The 22,931-nt window shown below is 38.6% G+C and overlaps 1 protein-coding gene across 3 annotated transcripts in view; it reads right to left on the reverse strand.

Annotated features, from left to right (window-relative positions):
• LOC138805553 (scm-like with four MBT domains protein 2) overlaps positions 1-22,931 on the reverse strand; it is a 151,259-nt gene that overhangs the window by 74,028 nt on the left and 54,300 nt on the right. For 2 of the 3 annotated variants that reach the window (XM_069990306.1, XM_069990309.1), the window contains exons 5-7: positions 10,890-10,978; positions 8,991-9,237; positions 2,526-2,623 (exon numbers count right to left, since the gene is read on the reverse strand). In XM_069990306.1, coding sequence (XP_069846407.1) covers positions 2,526-2,623; positions 8,991-9,237; positions 10,890-10,978 — 434 coding nt within the window. Of the gene's footprint in view, positions 1-2,525; positions 2,624-8,990; positions 9,238-10,889; positions 10,979-22,931 lie in introns of those variants that run through there. The other variant, XM_069990310.1, reaches the window with a different exon arrangement.

Below are 22,931 nucleotides of genomic sequence, written 5' to 3' on the forward strand. Positions count from 1 at the left end.
GGGGAATAGCACACATGAACTTGATTGGATTACAGGGGCAGATGTAGATACACAGAAGTGTGAACACAGCCCCATGGTTAGAAACTGCAGTTTAATGAGCTTCATTCCATCAAAATACTCGTTGCATGCAAATATAAAAATATTTTTTTAAAAATTCACTTGGAAACACTGTCCAGACTAAATGTGCTTAGCTTTGAGTTCTGTCTTCTAACAGCTGAACAATGGGGCAATTTTCTGTAATGACATGTATCCCAGATGAGTCAATGTTGAACTCAAACATGTCTTCCTCTTACCATAATAAAGGTAGTAGAAGCTGCCTGCTGAGAAATATTGTTGGCCAAGCACTGAGAACAGAAAGGGATATGTGTGTATGTATGTACATTTGTACATCATATATACACACAGATAGATAGACAGACAGACAGACAGACAGACTGAATGATTCTATTTGATACTCTGCAGAGGAACATCCCTTGCTGGAATTTCTATAAACTTGTATGATAGAAAATGTTCCTCTTGTACTTTTCATAAATAAAGCAAGTACAAAGATAATTTGATCTATGTAATTTCTGTTAATTATCTCCTTGTAAACAGAGGAACTCAGTGAAGAACAGTAGTTAGGAAGTGAGGAGGTACGTGGTTGACTGAAGTACTTAGTATAATAATGTCTTCTAAAAGCTCCTATCTGCCTGGAATGTGGAAATGCAACTTTGTTTGGAAACAGGGTCATTCATTACAAATACAACTGAGTTAAGATACGATCATACTGGATTACACAAAGGTCCCCGTGGTCGTCATCGTGGTAAGGAAAGGGTCATGTGCACAGTCAAAAAACACAAGGAGACCACGGAAGCAGCAATGCTGCCAGAAGATGGAATAACAAAGACTACAGGCAGCAGCCACAAGCAAGGATAGATTCACGAGTCAGATTCTTTTGTAGAATCTTCAGGTCGAGTTTGGTCCTGCTGATACCTGGATTCAAATCACAGGCTCCAGAAGTGTAAAAGAATAAACTTCTACTGCTTGAAGTCAACTTGTTACAACAGCCTTGGGCTATCTTATGACCTCCAAATTAAACACATAAATATTCACTCTACAAATATGGCTAAGATATTGTCCATTCCGCTTCCATAAAATTGATAGATGAGGACATATTTACAAAAAAAAAGAAAGCATCTAGCTAACTCCAAGAGCATCATATTTCATGGAACCAACTTTTACTTATGATGCAGCTTCCCTAGAAAGCCCTGACTTGTACGAGGCCCCAAAGTAATATTCAGTAATTACTCTTAAACAAATGCTTAATCACACACAAAATACTGAGCAAGATGACAATGTTGAGATAGTCTATCAAAATAACAGCTTGAATCCTCCTAAGACGAAATTAAGGCACAGAAAGAAGCTAACCATATTTTGGAAAATACAAACAAACTATTAAAACCTGAAATCAGGTCAACAGCACATAACAGCTTTTTGAAGATCAGAATAGCTGTTCCATAAATGTTTAATGAACTAGTTAATGTCTAACAGAAATATATCAAGCTTATTAATGGTTATACTTGTGTCCTCGTAGTCATAGTTCTAAATACATCTGCATATCTAATTTAATCTACATATTATTTTCAGAATTTTGAAATTCAACGAGTTAAATACACATCAAGAATATGGTCATTTAAGTGACAAACAATTATTAAGTAGTACCAGAGTTACATTTTTTGACCATGAACAGAACAAATATGGCCCTTGCCTTCTGGGAACTTTAAAGTTAGGCTAACAGAGATTTCTTATACAAGAAAGTATGCAAATGATGACATAGAATTGTCAAAGAATGTAATGTCATGAGGACTCATCATTCAGCCTAAGCTCATGTGGTCTGTATAGGACCCAGGGGGTCCAAGCATTCCAGAGAAGGGACTTCCCCCTAAGGAAAGTCTCCTTACTTGAGATTGGAAGATAAGAAGGAATTCAAGAGAAATAACAAATTATAAAAACATTTGAAGAACACCACCCTACACCCCCGCCTACTCTGGAAGGCCAATACCTTCTCCAAATGTCATGTGAAACACATGGAAAGAAGTGTAATACAAGGGTATAGATGTGTTAAGAATCTGGAAGATCCATTTCAGTTGAGATGAACTTCCTTAGCCCAGTATCGCCGTGCTATGTGACAGATTCTCGTCTTTCCCAAGTCATCAAGAAAATAGAGCCATGCCAATAAATGTCATTTTCAATCATTTTTACCAAGCTGGAAAATTAGACTTGCTCAATTTTCTTTTATTTCTTTGGTAGGAGATGACAGGCTAGAAATGTGATTTACATTCTGGAGGAAAACAGTAATCTAAAACATTTTAATCAGCATCTTTATACTATGGATATTCAAGAAGACCTTATTTCATGGCAAAGTGGAACAGAAACAATTATACATATATGTAAATCAATCAAGAAGGCTGCCTTTTGAGATAAAACAATGTTTGCAAGTTTATCTTTGATCAGAGTAACTGAGCCACTGAGAATTCATAACTTACCTTAAATACTTCCATTGGAAGAGGAAACTGGGCAGCAACAATAAGGGATTTTTCCAGAGCACATTTCCATTCAGAGGTCATCTTCAGAGGATAGATTTCTGTATCAACAGCAAGCCACAGAAGAGATTAAGAACCACAGTGTTCGTTTCTTTCTTTTACCTTCCCATGCTTCTACGACACCCCAGTACATGCCAGCCATTATTGGCATTTACACTCTGTACACCATAAACAGCCACCTACTCAAGGGATTTTCTGAAATTAAATAGCAACTTGGGATTCTGCTATCAGAAACGAAGAATAAACTTAATAGGGCTCTTCCTTGGGGACATATTAATCACATTAGCAATTAATCACATGGTATTAATCACACTAGCAAAACCTTGGGCCATCCACAACGTCCAATTCCATATACCACCTAAGACATGCCAACCACTGATGAAGAACTTATTATCTGATAAATGTCTAAACTACAAATGACTCTCTTCTCACATTTGCTACTATTACAACCTATTTTTCTAAGCTCTTACATGCTAAAAGTAGTCCCTAAATAAGTTAGAACATCACTGAAAGGTAAATTAAAATTTACCAACCAGGTTTCATATTTACACTTGAAATGTTACTAATACATCATGGGTAGCCCTTATTTTTTCCCAGGCTATGGAGTGGGGTGGGAAGGGAGGGGATGAGATTTATGTGTGGAAGTTACACAGTTTGAATGCAAAATTAAAAGGTAAAAAAATCTGTTGAGCACTGTGTTCACCTATTCCTGAAATGGCAAGGGAATTTTATGGCCTGATCTCAACAGATTTAAGGCCTTATCAAAATAGGATTTGCTGAAGCACTCAGTGGAAGTAGATATGTTTATATCTTCTCTATATCAACCTTGGCGACATCAGCCAGACAGTTAGGATATGAATATGAATTTAAGCACAGTTAAAAAGCAACATTAAACCTTTGGGCATATTTTTCATTTCTTGTATGTCTGCTTTTTTAACTTGGAGCCATATATTTGGATCTTTGTGGCCTGTGAACTCACTCTGAGTTCTAAGCCCCTCTGTTTTACTAGCTGATTTAGTCTTTTCAGGACATCATAGCAGTAGGTCTGAGACGTTGATGCCACAGCTAGCGAAGTTATACATGCACTGCCCACTGTCACTGTTGATTACCTAAATGCTGATCCCTGACAAAGTATCCTCTACCTGTGTATACTATCTAAAATCCTTCCAGTATGTCATATGGAGCCTTCTGCTTCTAGCAAAAAAAAAGAAAAGAAAGAAAAAATTCAGTAGATCAAAACAAATCAATGTGATTGACTATGTTAGTGGTAGCATCTAACATACGTATAGTGACACATTGGGGCCCTGGGGCCCGATGCATGCTTTGGAAGAGACTGAATGAATGCTTCCTCTACAGATGAGAAGGATGTGCTGAGCAAGGCACAGCACTGCTTCTTACAGGGACTAGTTCTCAGAGCTGCCTTACTGGCTCCCTGAGGGTGAAAAGGGCACCCTGGGCAAACTAATGGTTCAAGGTCACGGGCATGGAATCAAAGCTTTAATGGAGAGACAGGCAATTCAGAGATCTCTAGAGGGCCAGGCCCAGAAGACACCAACTCAGTGACACAGAGAAGCAAAAGAAAACGACCTGGAACATCCAGCTTTCCTGCTATCTGGAAGTAGGTAGATGGACAGTTCAACTTCACATGAAGGGCCAACCGAACCAACTTGTGGGTTCCTTTGAAAAAAGAGATTTCCAAAACTAGAACTAAATGAGAGTCTGAAGACACCAAGGAGAAATCAAGGAAAGAGTTCAGCCTCACTGGATCTTTTGCGCTCTGGCTCTGGAAGGCTGATCCTTTTCACCCTTGACTGTGATCTCTGAGTAGGACCAAAGAGTCCTTGAATCAGAAAAAAAAAAAAAAAAAAGATAAACTAGGGGCTAAAAGAAGCATGGAATGTGAGTAGGAATAAACTTCCGGCATGGCCTGGGTTAAATCTGCAGTAATAGAACTTAGCCCAGGGATGAGAAGACCCTCTCGGGGCTGCCAGAGCCCTCCTGAGACCAGTCTCACACACACAAGGGCTCTGGAATCTGGGCCTGCCACATGGTCTCCCAAGAGCCAGCTCTTCCAATCATGCATGACCATGTCAGCTCTCACCCTCCATAGATGACATAATGCAACAGGCAGCCCAGGTCACAGGGGAATTTCTACCTCTGTCTTACAAGCTTAACTCTTCTTCATCTTCTTTGGAGACTAGATTTTTAAACCCTAAGCAGAATCTATTCCACAACAAGGAAACCCTCTCTTCTGCAAAGGTGCCACTCAGCTGCAGTTCGGACAGTTTCCTTAAAACCTCCTGTGAAAGCTAACCACCCCCAAGAGGCAACAAGCAGAGAACATTCATTCCCTCTCTGTGCTTGTCAGTAAACAAAGTCACTTCAGTTATGCTGGGAACTTTACAGACAATAACTAAGCCCTTTAAAGGAACATAAAGCATTTCCTTAAAATGGTCATGTCCAGGTAATTTAACAGCATGCCATTATCCCAGCTTCTGCTTGTGCAGGGAGCCATATGCAGTGAAAACATGCCCTCACTCATCTGTAACTAAAAGCCTATGAGAGAATGAGTTGCCCTCTTTGGACAAGGGTTTAGCAAGTTGTTTTAGAATGTGTGTCACAGGAAATGGAAATGTATGACATAATGCTAAATAAATGAACCAACGGTACACAAAGGCATGAAAGTAAGGTCCTGTTTGCACGTGACCAACTCCACTTAGGTTCTCTCCTTCTCTTTTCCAGTGACCAAAGACACTTTATGGTTGTTAAAGGGGTGGGAAATTCATACAGGGAAACCCCGATCCGCAGTATGACAGCACTAGAGAAGGGCATGTGGAGAGGTCTCATGAAAAGGGCCTTTGAGAGGAGCTTCCTGTCCTCATAGGAGAAGGCAGGGCTCTCCTTCATCCACCACATGAAGACCCAGCCAGGAGGCAGAGATACACAAGCTAAGAAGAGCACTCTCACCGGCTCCCACATGCCAAAACCTTGATCTTGGAAAACACATGTTTTAGAAAAATAAAGGCCTGCTGTTTAAGCTGTAACACCGTGGTTGATTTTTGTTGCTGTTTTGTTTGTTTTTGCTTTTGTGGTAGTGGGGATTGAATCGAGGGTTCCACACTTGCCAAGTAAGCATTCTACCACTTAAGTGGTAGACTTGGTTCTTGAAACTTCAGTCTATTTTTCAGAGAGGGACTTGTGCTTTTGCTAGGACTACTTCTACCTTCTGAGTAGCTTACAGGTGTGTACAGTCATGCCCAGCTTAAATCCGTGGTACTTTATTATAGCAATCCATGAACACAACTACTGAAAGCAACAACTCTTTTTGGAATAAGAAACAGTTTAGGCAAGAAGCATTCAGTATATTCAGAGCCAGGTACTGGCTACCTACTCAGGAAGCTGAGATCTGAGGATCATGGTTCGAAGCTAGCAGCAAAGTCCGTGAGACTCTTATCTCCAATCAATAACCTGAAAACCGGAAGTGGAGCTGTGACTCATAGTAGTAGAGTGCTAAATTTGAGCAAAAGAACTCAGGGACAGAGCCCAGGCCCTGAGTTCAAGCTCCATGACTACCACCCACAACAACAAAATGATACTCAGAAATTTTCTGACTCCAAAAGTTTTTCAAACAAGACTTAAAAATTGGAAGAAAGATTTTCAAAGAAAAAAACCCTAAAACTAGACGAGAAAAAAAAGACTTCAAAAAGTTTCATCTCCATGTCCCTAAGTTCCTACAAGAACATCAAAAGTCCATCTTGCTTCCTAACCACTGAGAAATAGGAAAAGCAGACAGGACCTCTTAAACAACTTCTGGCTTCAGTTACCTACTGAAAATATTAGGAAAACTGAGGTGGATTCAAAATACATTGTTCACAGTTGGGATCTCTAGAAAATGCCTATCATTTGATCTAACACTCAGCACACACAGCATAGCGATCTACCATTTCTTGAAGGTAATGACTTTTCTTAAAGTTGAAATGACTTTCCAGCTACTATTACCAATTTCTCTTGTCTCGATTTGTACTGAATAGTTAAGGAAATTCTGGGCCCTTTAAAAAGTAAGCAGAATTAAGTACAACTAAAGGAAGTATCATGATTGTCTTTAACAGCAATGACAGCGCTGAAGGTGCATAGCAAAAAACATCAACCAGCAGATCAACTCATTAGGCTTCCTTCCTCTCAAGGATACCACTCCCCTTCCAATGAGATTCTTCACTGTCAGTTAATACTGGACACTTCCCATTGATCTTAACAGTATCTGGGAAGAAGAGAATCCACCTAGTATTTCCTATACAAGTCTAAGATTTCATTCCCACTTCTACTTCAATTGAGAAAATGGTGCTACCGTGTTCTACAAGTCACCCTGGGACTTAAAATTACTTTATCCAAATCCAGAGTATCAGATTCTGTTCCCAGGTGGAAAGCCTGAGTAATAATTGCCTCTCTTCCCAGGGGTGTTGTTTCGCTGAATGAAACCACAGAATCTAGTCTTTATCTTTTAACTACTGCATCAAAGAAGCTAAAGCTTACTTTTGGAGTGTCATTTTGCCTTTTACTTTCTTTTTTCCATACACAACTATTCTCGATGATATGTGAATTGTTGGGGAAGTATATTTTAGACAATAAATCCTTGGTCCAAAACATTTAGGGATTTCTCCTGAGCTCTTTGATAAAATGCATAAGTCATGTCCTGAAATCTTGGAGAAAATATGCACAATTTCTTTATAAATTGAGAGCTCACAAGCATAAGCTCCCTGAGGTCCCAAGGGGATACTTTGCATTCTTTCTTCTGAGTGTGAGTTCTGAGATTTCATAGACAAAGAGTACAATAAAGAACTTAAGAAATTAGTAGAAATTCTGTGCTGTGCTATCAGTGTTTACACGACAAGTATATGGTCCTCCTCAAAATTATAAAGCAATTAGGCAGCAAGTTGAAATTTATACACACACCTTCCCCTATGAAATAAAATTTTCTTGCCAGGTTATAATTTCCAAGGCAAACCCCTAGCATTCTGATCTTTCCTCACAATAAACAGGTCTTGTTTATCATCATCCCAAACTATTCAGGGTTGACAAGGATTTCCTGGTTTCATATCAAAACAATGACAACAACACTACAAAAATAGTAACAATACAGAAACAATAATACTAAATTACAAGTCTATACATCTATCAGATTTAACACAGATTCAAATTCCTAGGATCTAGAACCAGGAAGGTTTTTAACAAAGCCCTTGAAGTGACAAGAAAGGTAAATACAACCCTTCACCTTCATATACCACCTTCAAAACCACCACTGACAACTAATATGGAAGAATTCTCTCACAATTTTAGGGAGGTGGTAATTGCTCCAAATATGCCTTCAACATTGAACTAAATAATTTCTGAAAGAAATCAATATTTCTTCTCTGACATCATTAATGCCATAAAAATCCAACATTTCTGTTCCAAGGTGACCATCATTAGGTTGGTAGGACCAGCACCAAACAACAGGGGCAAAGGAGTGGAGAAGGCACAGGACCTAGGAATCTGAATTGAAGCACCTGCTCTCTACCAGCTGGCAAACCTTAAATGAGCAGCTTAAACAGGTCTCACTTTTTTAAATTGAAAAATGAATCTTACACCAAACATATAGCATATTTTTGGAACCAAAAATAAACAACAGAGCAGGTGTAAAAACACCTGGCATATGGTAAACATTCATGAATGGTTATTTTGTAAACACTGAGAATGTTTTTTTTTGACTAGTTAGGTATGTCAGAAAGCATAATGCACTCTTCTATCCAATTATGCTTGTGCAAAGTCATTTGACAGTGCATTTGTAGCTATCTAAAACTGATTTTGTGCCAAGAAAAACAAAACAAATAAACATATTGATCTTGGTGTTGTTTCCTTTTCAGAATGGACTTATTATCCAAGCAAACTATTTGAGTATCTGAATGGATGAACGAGTGGATAGATGGATATGGGTGACTAGACAGATTGTGACATGAATGGATAAATGGATAGCTAGTTGGCTAGGTAAGAGGTTAGGATGATGAATGGATGAACTAGATGGATAAATGGAGATAGATAATAGATGCTAGATAATAGAGAGATTGATTGATAGGTGAGAGACAGACAAACAACAAGTGGCAAAATCCCAATCTACTATGTCTTTCATTGAACTCATGAGTCCAAAGAGACTAGATCATCTTCTCTTGGGCCTCCAATATCACTTTCCTCTTTGCAAATGCTACTGTTCAAGGACTTGGATGTTATTCTTGATAGAAAATGTTCTGAAGTCAACAAACTTAAAAGCCATTTACTCAGATGTACAAGACACCACAGTGCTAATATGTTCTCCAGAGACACATCCACTCTAAACTTGCTCAAATATTCCAAAGCAGCAGAAGCGTTGGCCCTTACCTGAAGGTGGATCCATTCTGTATTTATTCTCTTGACACCAACCAACTGGTCGAAGTCTGTAATCCAAGTAAAACAACCACTGGTCATAGGATTCAGTGTCCTCCAATCCCACATAGCGAAGGCGTAATCTTCCTCCAACATTTTCAATCACACTAACTATCCAGTACTGAAAAGGGTTCTGAGAATCCTGAAGTTCTATTAAGGAATCAACTGTAATGAGGTCTATAGGGCCTTTCCCTCGCAGAGGCTGTTTAAACAGAAGCAAAACTCCTTATTTTAAACTTTATTTTAAGGTTCTCATGGAAACAGATGACAGCAGAAGATAATATTTTTTCCACACTATCATCCAAGCTATGGCAAACAGTGTGCTGTCCCCACCCCACCCCACCCCCCTCTTCTGCACAGCCACCCACCTGCCCCACCACCATCCCTTTCCTCCCTCACACATCCATGTATGGATGCTTAACCAACATCCAAAATCCCAAGTAAACAGAAAATAACAGCTCTTGTGAATGATTTTCCCCAAACAAATCACCCTTCCCAGATAAAATCACATTCGTTAAAAATTAGTACGCTTTTTAAGTACAGTTATACCCAAATTACATGGAGCTAAAAAAATATAGTAAAATAATATCTGCTTCTTCAGAAAGATAGATACATCTGCTACTGAAAATGTATACCGTGAATTCTTTAGAGATGCCCATTTTACAACAGCCACTATTCTACTGGTCAGGAGAGATGTTCATACTTTGAGAAAAGTATGACTCCATAGAGATGTGTCTAATACATGTTAATGACCAGCTAAATTTCTCTATTATGTGCAGTTATTTCTATGTTTAACCATTAACTTGGTAACTGGTTTGAAATATACATAACTATAGTTCCTTCTAAGAACACTTCTTAGCATATATATGTTTTTTTAAATTAACACAGAAGGAATTTATTCCATCCCTTTGAAGGAACCAAAAAAATCATAATTTGGATTTGTTAACTCAACAATTAAATAGTAGCCATTAAGATAAACAATACACCAGGCAAAATGGTCATGAACAAAACTTGTTAACTGTGTACCAAAAGGTGGTACTCTGAAGTATCTATAAAATTCTTACAAAGAGGGGAAAATAGAGTTAAACTAGTAATTTCAGTAATATGGTCAAAAAAACCTTCACCTCCTTCCTAGTCATTCATAAAGTGTTCTCTTTTCAGAGACATTCTTTAAACAGATTTGGTCATTCAATAACTACTTAGAATATAGTATCTTGGCCTTGTGGTTTTATTATGCATGACAAATATTAATATTTCATCATAAAGTTATTTTTATACAACAATTAGGGTCCCAGGTTAATCTTTTTTTTCTTGTTCAGTACCTTCAAATTGCCTTAACTACATTTAAATATGTTCAACCATTTCTCCTCTCTGGATTTATAAGGTAAGCGAATCCAGTGATTAGTTAAGATTTGGGTGTTCAGATCTAGTGGTTAGGCATCTGAAATTGAGTATTTAATGAAAGCACTTGTTAATGTGCTCCAAGACTACATCAAGACGTCTTTTTATGACCAATTCACAAGTTATTCTACAGGACTTATGTCTGATCAGTAATAAATGACAATGGACTCGACTTCAGAATCATGGCAGGTGTTCAAACACAATATTTAGAACGAGTTCACATCAAGCAAATTTTCCATCTACTACTTATACCATAGGGAAAGGTGAGTCAATGCCATGCAAATCCATCATCTATATAACTCAGTACAAAACAGGGAGTTAGGCTATTTAAGTAAAGATATTTGTATGTACACATGTATCTGCAGAAGGATATATGCAAAGGTGCCATTAGGTTTGAGCTCACAGGTCTGAGATGCTTCAGAGATATAATAGTTGTGTAAGAGCAATACATACTCCTTCCAGGAGGTTGGCAGGTGCTGTCCTCGAACCAGTCAAATCACGTATGAGGAATTCTGTCCAGTCTGCATACTTCTCTTTGATTGCTAGCAAGACAATGGAGGAGAAAAAAAAAAAAAAACTCACTTCAACACATCGGTAAAATATCAAAAAGACTAAAGAAAAAAAATCACTGCAGTTTTCTGTATGCTGGTATTAGTTCAATATTGTCCTTAATTTTTAACACTGTGATGAAGAAAGTAGTACCAAGGGTATGAAGATTTAATTTAGCTGTCGAGTGCTAGTCTAGCATGCTCAATGCCCTGGATTCAATCCCCAACACCACAACTAATAAATAAAATTAATTATTATTTTTTAAAAAAAGAAATTAGGAAATAATTCTATCAACAAATAGTGACTGTATGCCTGGGCATTGACTGAAGAAGCTGAGGTCCTTGGTCCTCGATCTACTTAAAAACCTCTTAGGGGGCTGGGAAGTTGGCTCAGTGGTAGAGTGCTTGCCTTGCATGCATGAGGCCCTGGGTTCGATTCCTCATAAGCAGAAAAGAGCTGGAAGTGGTGCTGTGGCTCAAGTGGTAGAATGCTAGCCTTGAGCTGAAGAGCTGAGGGACAGTGCCCAGGCCCAGAGTTCAGGCCCCACGACTGACAAAAAACAAACAAGCAAACAAACAAACAAACAAAAAACCTCTTAGGAACTCCATGACTATATTACAAAGTACAGAATATAGGGGTTTCCAAGAAGAAATGGGTCAATGGGGGATGAAGGAATAAGAGGAATGCTTTTCAGTTGGAAAACAAGGCAAAGCCCTGTTATATGAGCAGTTTAAAGAATAGGGAATAAGAAAGTTTTTTCAAACTGAGAGGGCATAGCATAAGCTGATGAGTGATGGAGAGGAGGAGAAATGGAGAAAGCACAGTAAGCAAGAAAAGCTGAGGCACAGGCCAAGCAGATGCCCCCGGCAAATAATGCTGAATGCACAAGACATTTAATCAATAGGTCATGATGGCTCATGCCTGTAATCCTGGCTACTCAGGAAACAGAGATCTGAGGATCAGACTTTAAAGCCAGCTGAACAGAAAAGTCTACAAGACTCTTACCTCTAATTAAACCAGCAAAACAACAACAACAACAAAAATCGGAGATCATAAAGCACTAGTCAGTCTTTTGCAAAAGCTGAACAAGAACGCCATGAATTCAACCCCAAGTACTGGAACCAAAAACAAACAAACAAACAAACAAAAAAAACACTAACAACAACAACAACAATGATGATGATGATGATAAAAAGGATATCTCTGACAATATGTTAACTCTCTAAACAGAAACAAAGGAATATAAAAGTAAGAGAACTGAAACTTCTGGAAGTATCTACAAAAGTTACATGCCTGAAAATAGGGGTGACAGCATTTGAGCAAAAAGGAATGTATGTGAGACTTTCTATGAAAGAGAACTCTCACTGGAAGGTGGACCTTCTGACAGTGCTTAGAATAACAAAATGCTGAAACAAGGATATAGGTTGAGCCATTGTAACAATGAGACATACAAGACACTAAGTTGCAAACAAACTTTACAGCTTGGGGTGGGGGAGGATTTGGGGAGGTGGAGAGGGAAGGGATAGTAAGGGAGAAACAAAAGAGGGGGTAACAATGCTTGATAGGAAATGTACTCATGACCTTACTCATATAACTGCAACCCCTCTATACAATATCTTTACAATAAAAAAGAAAAAGAAAAAGAATCCAAGACTTAATGACTTTCCAAGCTACAGGTCTACAAAGGCTTGGCTGGGAGAACCTACATCCCTGCTGGCCTGATATCTCTCAGAGCATCAAAGGATGGACAAAGTCAAACAGTGAGTGTCTCATCAGCCTTGGCCCAGACTCTGCCAGAATGCACTGGGATTCCAACCTTCCTGGTACAAGGAGAAGCAAGGTGAGCTGCTTGGGATGCATCTGGCACTTCACTGAGCCTTATTAAAGGTCTGGGATTTGAGTTTGGACTCATGAAAGGCCAGATACAAGCCTTTTTAACTCAAACCTACAGGAACAGAGTTACTACATAAGGAAAGCTGGTCCAAGAGAGTGGGGCAGAGCTGGGCTTTGAGGTTAATTCTTCCATCACTGGTCAGTGGTAATATTTTGAGTAATTTACTCAATTTCTTTCATGAATAAAAGTGTATACAAGGGAGCTATCAAGATGAAAGAAGAAACACATGTAAAAATAAATACATAAAACCGTACTCAGCATACATTCAGCAATTAGTAAGTACTATGTCAGGTTTTATCGCTAGAATCCATTTGATGATTACACATTGCCAACCATGATTGATTGTTCATTCCCACAATTCTTCTCCCACAAAGCCTGGGCAGGATTGTCACAAGAATAAGACACAGTGGCAGTTAGCATTTTATGTAGAGATGTTTCCATCAAGAACATGTACTGCAATCAATATCTGCCCAGTACCATGATCCTGAATCTAGGTGAAAACCTACCTCCCGAGGGTTACTCTCCCAAATGAGGCTGAGAGGCAGAGCTTGACTGCACAGTGTTTAGCCCTGCCTGCTACCAAGAACAACTCATCCATCCATCCTCTTTTATTTCTACTTTTTTCCCTCAAAAAAAGGAAGCTCACTTTGTTTACAGACTTACCACACATGGTTTTAACCAAGCTTAGGCAAAAAAAGAAATGATAAATTCTTTAATACTCAAAAGACATTTCAAAAGCAAGAATGTCAATTTCCCGTGTGCATATGAGCCAGCTCAGTGGACATGGAGAAGCTCAGTCCATCCTACATTATCATCAGTTACATTTCCATCATTGTGTGATCTTATTGAGCACTCCTAGCCCTTAATTCTATCAAAGTTCTGCCTCTTCAAAAGCCAAAGGGTGCTTCAAAGGTTAGGTAAAAGTGTATTTGATTAATTGAAATGATAAAGTGAAAATCTGAAATCAGTTGAAATGTATGCTTGTATGTTATTAGAGGAAGTTGAATGGTAGTATGGGGAAAAAATGATTCATGGGAAAAAAATGATGTAAGCACCCACAAAATGACACTGAACTGTATCCATATTGAGCATGCGTAGATCTTCCTCGGCAGCATTCTCCTTGGAACCATGTACCTGTGGATAATAAGGTTCTATTGTGCTACTCATTTTAGACAAAGTCCAATAGAAATATATTATATGGAGCTTAAACTGCTCTTGTGTTCTATCAGTAACAAATTCAGTAATTTCAATGCTGTGGTATTTTTTTAAGATGCTGTTTTGTTTTGCAGTGGTGAAGATTGAACCCAAGGTCTTGTGTTACACAAATAATCTACTTCTGGGCGTACATCCAATCAATGACAACTTTTTATAAAACTAGCCAAAGTTACTGGTACCAACCAAAATGTACCAACCAAAAATGTACAAAATAATGCAATTAAAATTTACATGCACATTCTGATCTTCGAATACATCCTATAAGATGGCTGTTCTTTAAACTTTTGCCCAAGTTTATAGAAAAAAAGGGCAGAACAATATTTAAACCTCCAAATATTCAAATCTCAGTCTTACATGGAGTCTTTCCATGTAAGATCTCTAACTCTCCAAAGTTCTCCAAAGAGATAAACCAATCATTTCAATAGGAGACATAATGGAATAGGAGACAAAAAAAAGGGGGTGGGGGGAGGATGGGAGGGGATGCGAAGGGGAAACAAAGGAAGAGGCTACAATGCTTGATAAGAAATGTACTCATTATCTTGCCCATGTAATTGTAACCCCTCTGTACAGTATTTTCACAATTTAAAAAAAAAAAACACAGCTGTTTACCTACCAATTTCAAGATTAGGCCAAAACATACAATGGTATTCAATAACTATGCATTTCATATCTGATCACAAAAGCATCAGTTAGACCACATGGAGCCCGTGCTTGACAGGACTGATCCCTAACAGCCACTATTGGATGACCCATTTTCCGTGGGTTGTTTTGTACCATGTATATAATCTAACATAACATTAAGTTGAAACTTTTCAATTGCAAGCACCCTACAAAAGCACAGTACTATGCAAAAATGTAAACTGGCAGAATTCTAGGAAGAGAGTAGTAAAGATAGCTCTGAAATTTACATTCTGCGAACTGTCAAACCCAGAAAGCCCATCATTTTCCCTTACCATGATTCTGCACAAGACTCTGAAGTGATCTTTTATGTTCTGCAAGATAGCTAGATAAACTGCTCACCACGGAAGATAGATCTAGAAAGCCATAAATAAAACTACACAGATCACTTTAAGTTAAAAATAAAACCACAGAGATGAAACAATCCTCAGAAATGTTGCTAGTTTTAAAAGAAAAATTGCTTCTGTCAACATTTTGTTCTCAAAGCTGAGTCTTCAAACACACAACAAACCTATGACAATAAATGTGACCATGAAATAAAAATTAAATGCAACAAATTCATAGTTCCCAGATGACAGAGTTATTTTAACTAATACTCAACTTGATTAAATTCTTGTATAATTAAGTCGCCTAAGAACCGCTTAGAATTCACTGCAAAAGAAGCCAGGGGGCTCTGTTTCATGCACCCATTTCTAATTAGAGAGGCTAAAACTACCCATTTTTATTTGGTGACCCATCTCTCTTCAAAGACTCAAAGTCATGGGAATATAAATATAAGAACAAGCTTACTTAAATGGAAACCAAATTTTCATCCCATGGCCAGTGCCTTTTTCTTAAAATCAAAGTAACAATCTACAAACGTTCAAATATGAGCCCATCAACACCAATACCACCTATACCATCACAGACAAGATCTATGGCAGGAAGGAAATGATTGGCAGGGGAACTCTGTCATTTCAAGTAGACATGAGTTTATCAAAACTTGATAGCCACTGCATTGCTTTTTCAATGCACTGAGCGAAACCTAGAAATCCATAAGCATACTGTCAGTATCTTTTAAAACCTTCTAACGGATGTAGTCCAATGTTTATTCAGTTCTATTATGTAAAAATTCGTCTATCTTTTTGAAAATCCAAGGCACAGTCCATTACTGACCAATTTAGGGGAGGAACTCATATCATTCATGGCCTTGAGTTCCAGAAACATATCACACACACACACACACACACACACACACACACACACACACACACACACACACACACACACACACACACACACACACACACACACACACACACACACACACACACACACACACACACTTTCATGAGGACATTCAATGATAGTCCCAAATCATGCAGAGCTTTTCTAGGATTAGGGAGCTATAAATGGAGTCTCAAGTAACAGGCAGAAGATTACTGTCAATTTTCACAATTTGGAAATTAACTATTAAGGGAATGTGAATGCACAGACCAAAGACAGGTCACCTCTCAAGGAGAGTTCCCTACTGCAGAGACTGGCCTGTGGGTACAAAGCCCTGCAGGCTGCCTGTTAAGTTGGATTGTGCACAATGAGACCCCCTCTGTGAGGACTCACACAATGGCAGCACATGTACCTCCACACTTCCCATGTCCCCAGTGGACTGCAGAGGGAGACCATCACATTTCCATGGCTGGGAGATGGAGAGAAGCGTTACAGTGAAGAGAAATACCATTTATATAAAGCCTCCATTTAGGCACAGAGAAAGGTTTAAGGTCATATTCCTAGTGTCTATAGGTTTTTGTTTGTTTTTAATTATCTTTAAGTGACTGTACAAAGGAGTTTCCAGTCAACAAATCAGTTTGTGAATGCAATGCACCTTGATCAATGTCACTCCTTTCAATATTTGAGCATAAACACAGCTATTTCTTCTGGCTCCCCTCAGGCAAAATTTCTCACCTCATTTCCTACCAACCCTTCTATGAAGGCATCTGGTGGGTCATAAGAAGTGGCACCTCTTCCCTCATTTTCTCCCAGTTTTTCCCTCCCGACCCCCTTCCCCCACTAGTTGTATAGTTCATTTTCAACATAGTATCTAGTGACTATCACTGCTGCATTTGTTCATCCTTTGTCCCACCATTTCTATGCTCCCCCTTATCATCCCCAAAGCAGATTAATTTACACACAAGACAAAAGGTACAGAAAGCAAAAACAGCAACAAAGGAGAAAAAAAAGCAAAATAACATAATACCTCTTGTTTCCATTTCTTGGAGTTCATTTTGAAAAATATCACTTTACATGATCATATGCCCATAGCTATTGAGCCTTTATGATCCTCTCCAAAGAATATCTTCCTCCTTGGAGGATATTCACAGTGTGAATGTCTAGAGTCCTGTAAAATTTATCATGTCCAAGTGTATTTTTTTGTCTTTTTACCATCCAGTGTGTTTACTTGTAGATTTATAGGCACTTTCTAGTTACAACAAATGAGGTAATCCATACAATCTGTACTTCTTTGGGTCTGGCTTACTTTGCTTAACCATTCAAAAGAAATGTACTAATTACCTGACTTAGGTAACTCTTACCCTTCTGTATATCACCATTACAACAGCAATGACTAAAAAAAAGAAAGAAAGGAATGTTAGAGGAAGAAAAAAGATAACTTAAACCAGAAAACAAAGAAGAGTTGAAAAAGTTCTTTCATGATCTGTGGTGGTTCCTTCCTTCCCTAAGGATGTTTTTCTTAACGGATGTCACTTTCAAAACCTCACATTAAGGATAAGTTGAAGGTCCTTTTCTCTCCCATTCCCTAGGTCTTCTTTGATTCCTGGAGATTGTATTGCTGTTTCATTATGTCCACCCTCCTCTCTCCCATCTGATATTTCCTGGAGCATCTGGAGCTCCCTGATTGGAAATTTGAGATGACAGAAAACTAGAGACCAATCTACTTAATCAGGGGCATTTAACCCAAGTGGGAATGAGCAGGATGGTTCTGTGAAGCTGACTTCCAAACTTGAGTGCTACCCCAGACAATTCTACTAGTTCCTTCAGAGGTTGGCCTGCAGGAAAAACACCTTGGCTAGGAGCAAATGAGTGTCTGTCAGTGACGGGGTGTACAGGTGCCTCCCACTAAACCCTGGCATTTTCTCATCCCTTCAGATTCCCCATCCCCAAGCATCAAAGTCATGACTATCCAGAGAGTTCAGGGTGGCTTTCAACTGTGACCTCCACCATAATTTAATGGTGATCCAGTTTCCACTGGTTTTCAAACTGCCAAGAACATTTGTGAAATTTCTCGTCTTTGGTGGTTCTTGTCAATTTGCTATGCTGTTGACCTGCATATGTTTTTATTCCTTTACTATCAGTTTCATGGGGTCTTTGGAGGGGGGAAAAAGAAATAAATAAGAGTGTTCGATCCACTGAAACTCCTACTAGCTCACATGAGGTTAGGCACTAGATTTAGAATTGTCAAAGAAAAGATCTTTAAACACTGAGTTAGCTAGAAAAGGGGAAGTAACTCAAGATCTTAAATTAAACTTCCTCCCTGGTCACCACACACACACATTGCAGGACATAAGCTGCCATCTCCCACAGTCCCAAATGTTCCCATCACAGATGCCACACAACATGTAACCATACCTTCCTGCTCTTGTCTCCATCATCTGTCCACACTAGGGGTTGAAAGATCATTCATGTCCATTGGATTCTCAACTATATACCCAACACCTAGAATAACTGGCACATAGTAGTTGAGTCATTAAGTTTCTGCCACAAGAAGAACTGACAGGGCTGGGAATGCAGCTTAGTGGCAGGGTGCTTGCCTAGCATGCATGAAGCCCTGGGTTCGAGTCCTCAGTACCACATACAAAAAGAAAACCAGAAGTGGCACTGTGGCTCACATGGTAGAATGCTAGCCTTGAGCAAAAAGAAGCTCACAGGCAGTTGTACAGGCCCTAAGTTCAAGCTCCAGGACTGGCCAAAAAAAAAAAAAAAAAGATAGTAGAAAAAGAACTAACACACTCAGTGATTTTCTAAACTACATCTGTCTTACTAATCTATTGAAGAAACAACCAGTTCAATTCAGATTAAGTGCCAGTTACCATAAATATTAAACAGACATAGCCAAACATTCACTATACAGACCACAAAGATATATACCATAAACTACTATAGAGACTTTACAGCGACATGTGATTTACATGATTTGTTTGTATCTTTTTGTTTTGTATTTGTTTTTTATAGCAATTTTTTTATTGTGAGTAAGTACATAAATTTCACAAATTTCACAGTATTGTGGGATAGTGATACTTAGGTAAAGTCACAAACACATTCTAACCTTCACGGGACAAATTGTCTTTACCATGGTATATAAAGTTTATGAGTTCTATGAGCTTTAACAATAGTTATTTCTTCCACATTGGCTGATATGTACATTTCTTTCCTTTTGCTTAGTGTCAGCTATTCCCTCTTTCCCACTCGTTCCCTCCCTCCCATCGCTGCCATTGAGTTGCTTATTTCATTTTGATCAATGACCAGAGCAGCTAATGGGTCCCACTGTTGTATATTTTCCCCTATTTTCCTCTGTTTCTGTCTCCTCCTCCTAGTTTCCCTCCTATGTGCATATATATACCATATATGTGGTCAGTAACATGGGGTCATTTAGTAATGATTCAACCATATGAGTGGAGGTCCTTTGTTTCTTGAGTCTTGTTTACTTACGTTTTGGATTTAACATCCACTTATCAGGGAGACCATGTGCCATTTGTCTCTTTGCTCTTGGCTTACCTCACTCAACATGATTTTTTCTAGTTCCATCTATTTCCCTGCGAATGCCATTACTTTGTCCTTTCTAATAGCTGCATAATATTTCATTGTATATAAGTACCACAATTTTTGTATACATTCAACTGTAGTGGGGCATCTGGGTTGTTTGCATATCCTAGCTATTGTAAACAGTGCTGCAATGAACATGCAGGTACATATGTCCTTGTATCCTGGTTCCTGTTGTTCAGGATAGATGCTTAGCAGTGGTATAGCTGGGTCATAGGGGAGGTCTACACTTAGCATTCTGAGGACCCTCCAGACTGCTTTCCAAAGTGGTTGTATTAGTGTACATTCCCAATTGCTTAGGTTTTGGTGGGTTTTTGTAACAGCTTACATATGGGGTAATATCATTTATAATTTCCTTGTGGAATAAACTGTATAACTGATTCAAACTTTCAGCCAGGAACTGGCCAATTTAGTTAATTGTATCTTGTGAAATCAAGACAGACATTTAACGTTTTTTTCCTGAAGTACTGGATTCCTTACAATAGTAACTCTATCAGTCCACTGCATAACACAAATCCTGTTCATTTCACACATAGAAATCAAGGAAATCCAAGGCTCTATATAAAGGTCCTAATTCTGAAAGGGTCCAAGTATACCTGCTCTCTAAGTGCCCCAAACAGCTCTTTCCATGAGCAACAACCAAGATTTGCAATTTTAAAAAAGAAAGAAAGAAAACTACAAAGATTAACTGTTATTCTGCAGCACTTCTCTAGGAGCTGAGAAGACAAATAACCTCAAAAGCTATTAGAAGAAATCTAGATGCTTACCATTGTACACTGGCTAGAGATTCTTATCCAATAAACACAGAATTTCTCCATTCTTGCACATGTTCTCCAATTTTTCTCTAGCTGCCAGTATCTCATTTTTATAGACATGTCTGTTCCTGCTTTAAACATCTGCCTCCTTGTAAAGAATCCTCTTTGAAAGAATGAGCTGCTTCCCACCCCAACGCCCCAATCTGCTAGAAAAAATTTCATTCAGGTGTTTTATTAGCTCTTTCTGCACAACAATTGACATACCTGTGCTGATGTATCCATCAAGTCCAGGGCTCCAAGTTTCATGGAAAAAGATACTTGCTTGTTAAAAAATATATATTCTCCTAGGTCTCTCTCATTTTCATACTTGGCTTCTCCTTTTCCTCCTTCCCTCCCTCCCTCCCTCCCTCCCTCCCTCCCTCCCTCCCTCACTCACTCACTCACTCACTCCCTTCCCCCCTCCCTCCATTCCTTCCTTCCTTCCTTCCTTCTTTTGCTAGTACTGGAATCTGAATTCACTGAACTGGTGGCTCTGCCACCTGAATCACACCTTTAGCCAGGTTTTGATGATCAATTAATTGGAGATGGAGCCTCTTGAACTTTCTTTCTTGAGCTGACCTCCTACATCGATCCTCCAGATCTCTGCCTCCTCCTGATCAGATAGAGTATCAAGTGTAAGTCATTTTGCCCTGCCACAACTTGCTTCTTTCTGTAAAGTTATTTTCTTTGCTAGAGTGAAGAAGTTTCTATTAGATTTTTCTCCATATTTTCCTTAGGTATATGTTATGAAAAGAATGAAAAAGATGACTGGGGTGAAGTTACATGAATATGCCCTTTGAATATATCTGAGCTGTTATGATTAAATTTATATGAAAAGTCCCTGAGACTCTCATGGCTAATTAACCAGCAAAAAGCCAGAAGGAGAGGTTTGGCTCAAGTGGGTAGACTGCCCACATTGAGCAACAAAGCTGAGTGAGAGTGCCCTAGTCTTTGGTTCAGGCCCCAGCACTGGAAGAAGTGAATGAAGGGAAAAGGAGAGAAGGAAGGGGCAGAGAGGAAGGGAAGCAAAGAGGGAGAAAAGGTAGGAAAGGGAGGGAAGGAGAGAAGGAGGCCAGGGAGGGAGGAAGGAAGAAGGAAGGAAAGAAGGAATAGAACAAAAGAAAAAGAAACAAACAAAAGAAACCAAAACAGAAAGTTAACCCAGGAAAGTATGTGGACTAATAAACCTTACCAGCCACAAGAAACAGGGAAGCAGGATTAGAAGGAAAGCAATAGAGATTTTTATTGGGCTTAATAAGGTCACCATCAGAGATAAGTAATCTACAACAATAGTCTACTCAAAAGACAAAAACAAAACAAAACAAAATGAATCAAGCCAAGGTCATTTCTTGACCTATCTTTGTGGCTTGCTTACATTTCTCCAATTGTGAGAAAGGCTTCCTTCATTCTGACTAGATAGTTTGCCCCTAACCTCAGTCTACCACTCTCTTTCCCAAACTCCCTGTATAATGTTCAATCACAAGTGCTTTATTGTTGAATGTGGCTTTACCTCCCCTTCTACTCAGGCAAGCACACTCCTTCAGGAATGAACTCAGTTCCTACCATTGGAGTCTATCTTTAAATTTTAACAATGCCATAGTTGTTAGTATTTTTGCCTCAATTATAAGAATCAAAGCATAACATTATCATCCAGAGCGAATAAATATTACTCCCTAGACAGAGTAGCTGAAGGATGTCTACAGTTGACACTGACATTCACCCTTGAGGTAACTCAGAGAAAGTTCCTGAACATGACATACAAGACTTTCCCCTGCTGTTCTGTAAAGACAGAAACTTGGGTAATTATACAACTTTGCTGCTATTACAAGAAAGAAGGCCTAATTTAAGTGATTGATTATAAAAGACACATTCCAAGTTGCTAGAATTATGATTCAAAACCATAAATCAAGCTTTTATTAAAGGAAAATGAATCCAAAGTAACAACAATTATAGCATGCTTTTCCCTCCCCAAGTTAGGGAAAGCCCAACATTCTTGTTGCTCTAAGCAATAGCTGCCCTGGATTTGCAAACACTAAGAATAATGAAAGGAACTATATTTCAGTATCTACCTGACTATTATTTCAAAGCAAGAAATTTTGAATAAACAGTCCCGAAGGTTTTGCCCTCCACAATTCTTAAGCAAAGGCACATATATAATAGTATATCACAAAGTAATTCAATAAAAATTTTGCAAAAGGGCTAGACTATGTAAAAGAATACACCACTGTGGTGCCGTCAGCAATTCATTCTGAGTGTTGACTATAAATTCTGCCTCCTTTACTGCACCAACAGAATTCATGTGGTTTATGGTATGTCTTGAAAAGACAGCTGTGAACACAGCCTGAATAAATTCCCTGAATTTGTCTTCTGTCAATTACACAAGATCAAATTAGGCTTGGAAGAAAAAAAAAAGATGAAGCTTAACTACTAACAATCATTTTTTAAGCAATGAAATGTAACCAATATTAACTTATGGCTTTCTTCCTGTTAATATGTAAGACTGTGTTAGATGAGATTTATAGTTGTTTAACAAAACAAAAACTATTATGTCAG

This window comes from Dipodomys merriami, unplaced genomic scaffold, assembly GCF_024711535.1.
Source record: "Dipodomys merriami isolate MVZ:Mamm:240054 unplaced genomic scaffold, mDipMer1.0.p SCAF_4, whole genome shotgun sequence".
NCBI classification, from domain to species: Eukaryota; Metazoa; Chordata; class Mammalia; order Rodentia; family Heteromyidae; genus Dipodomys; species Dipodomys merriami.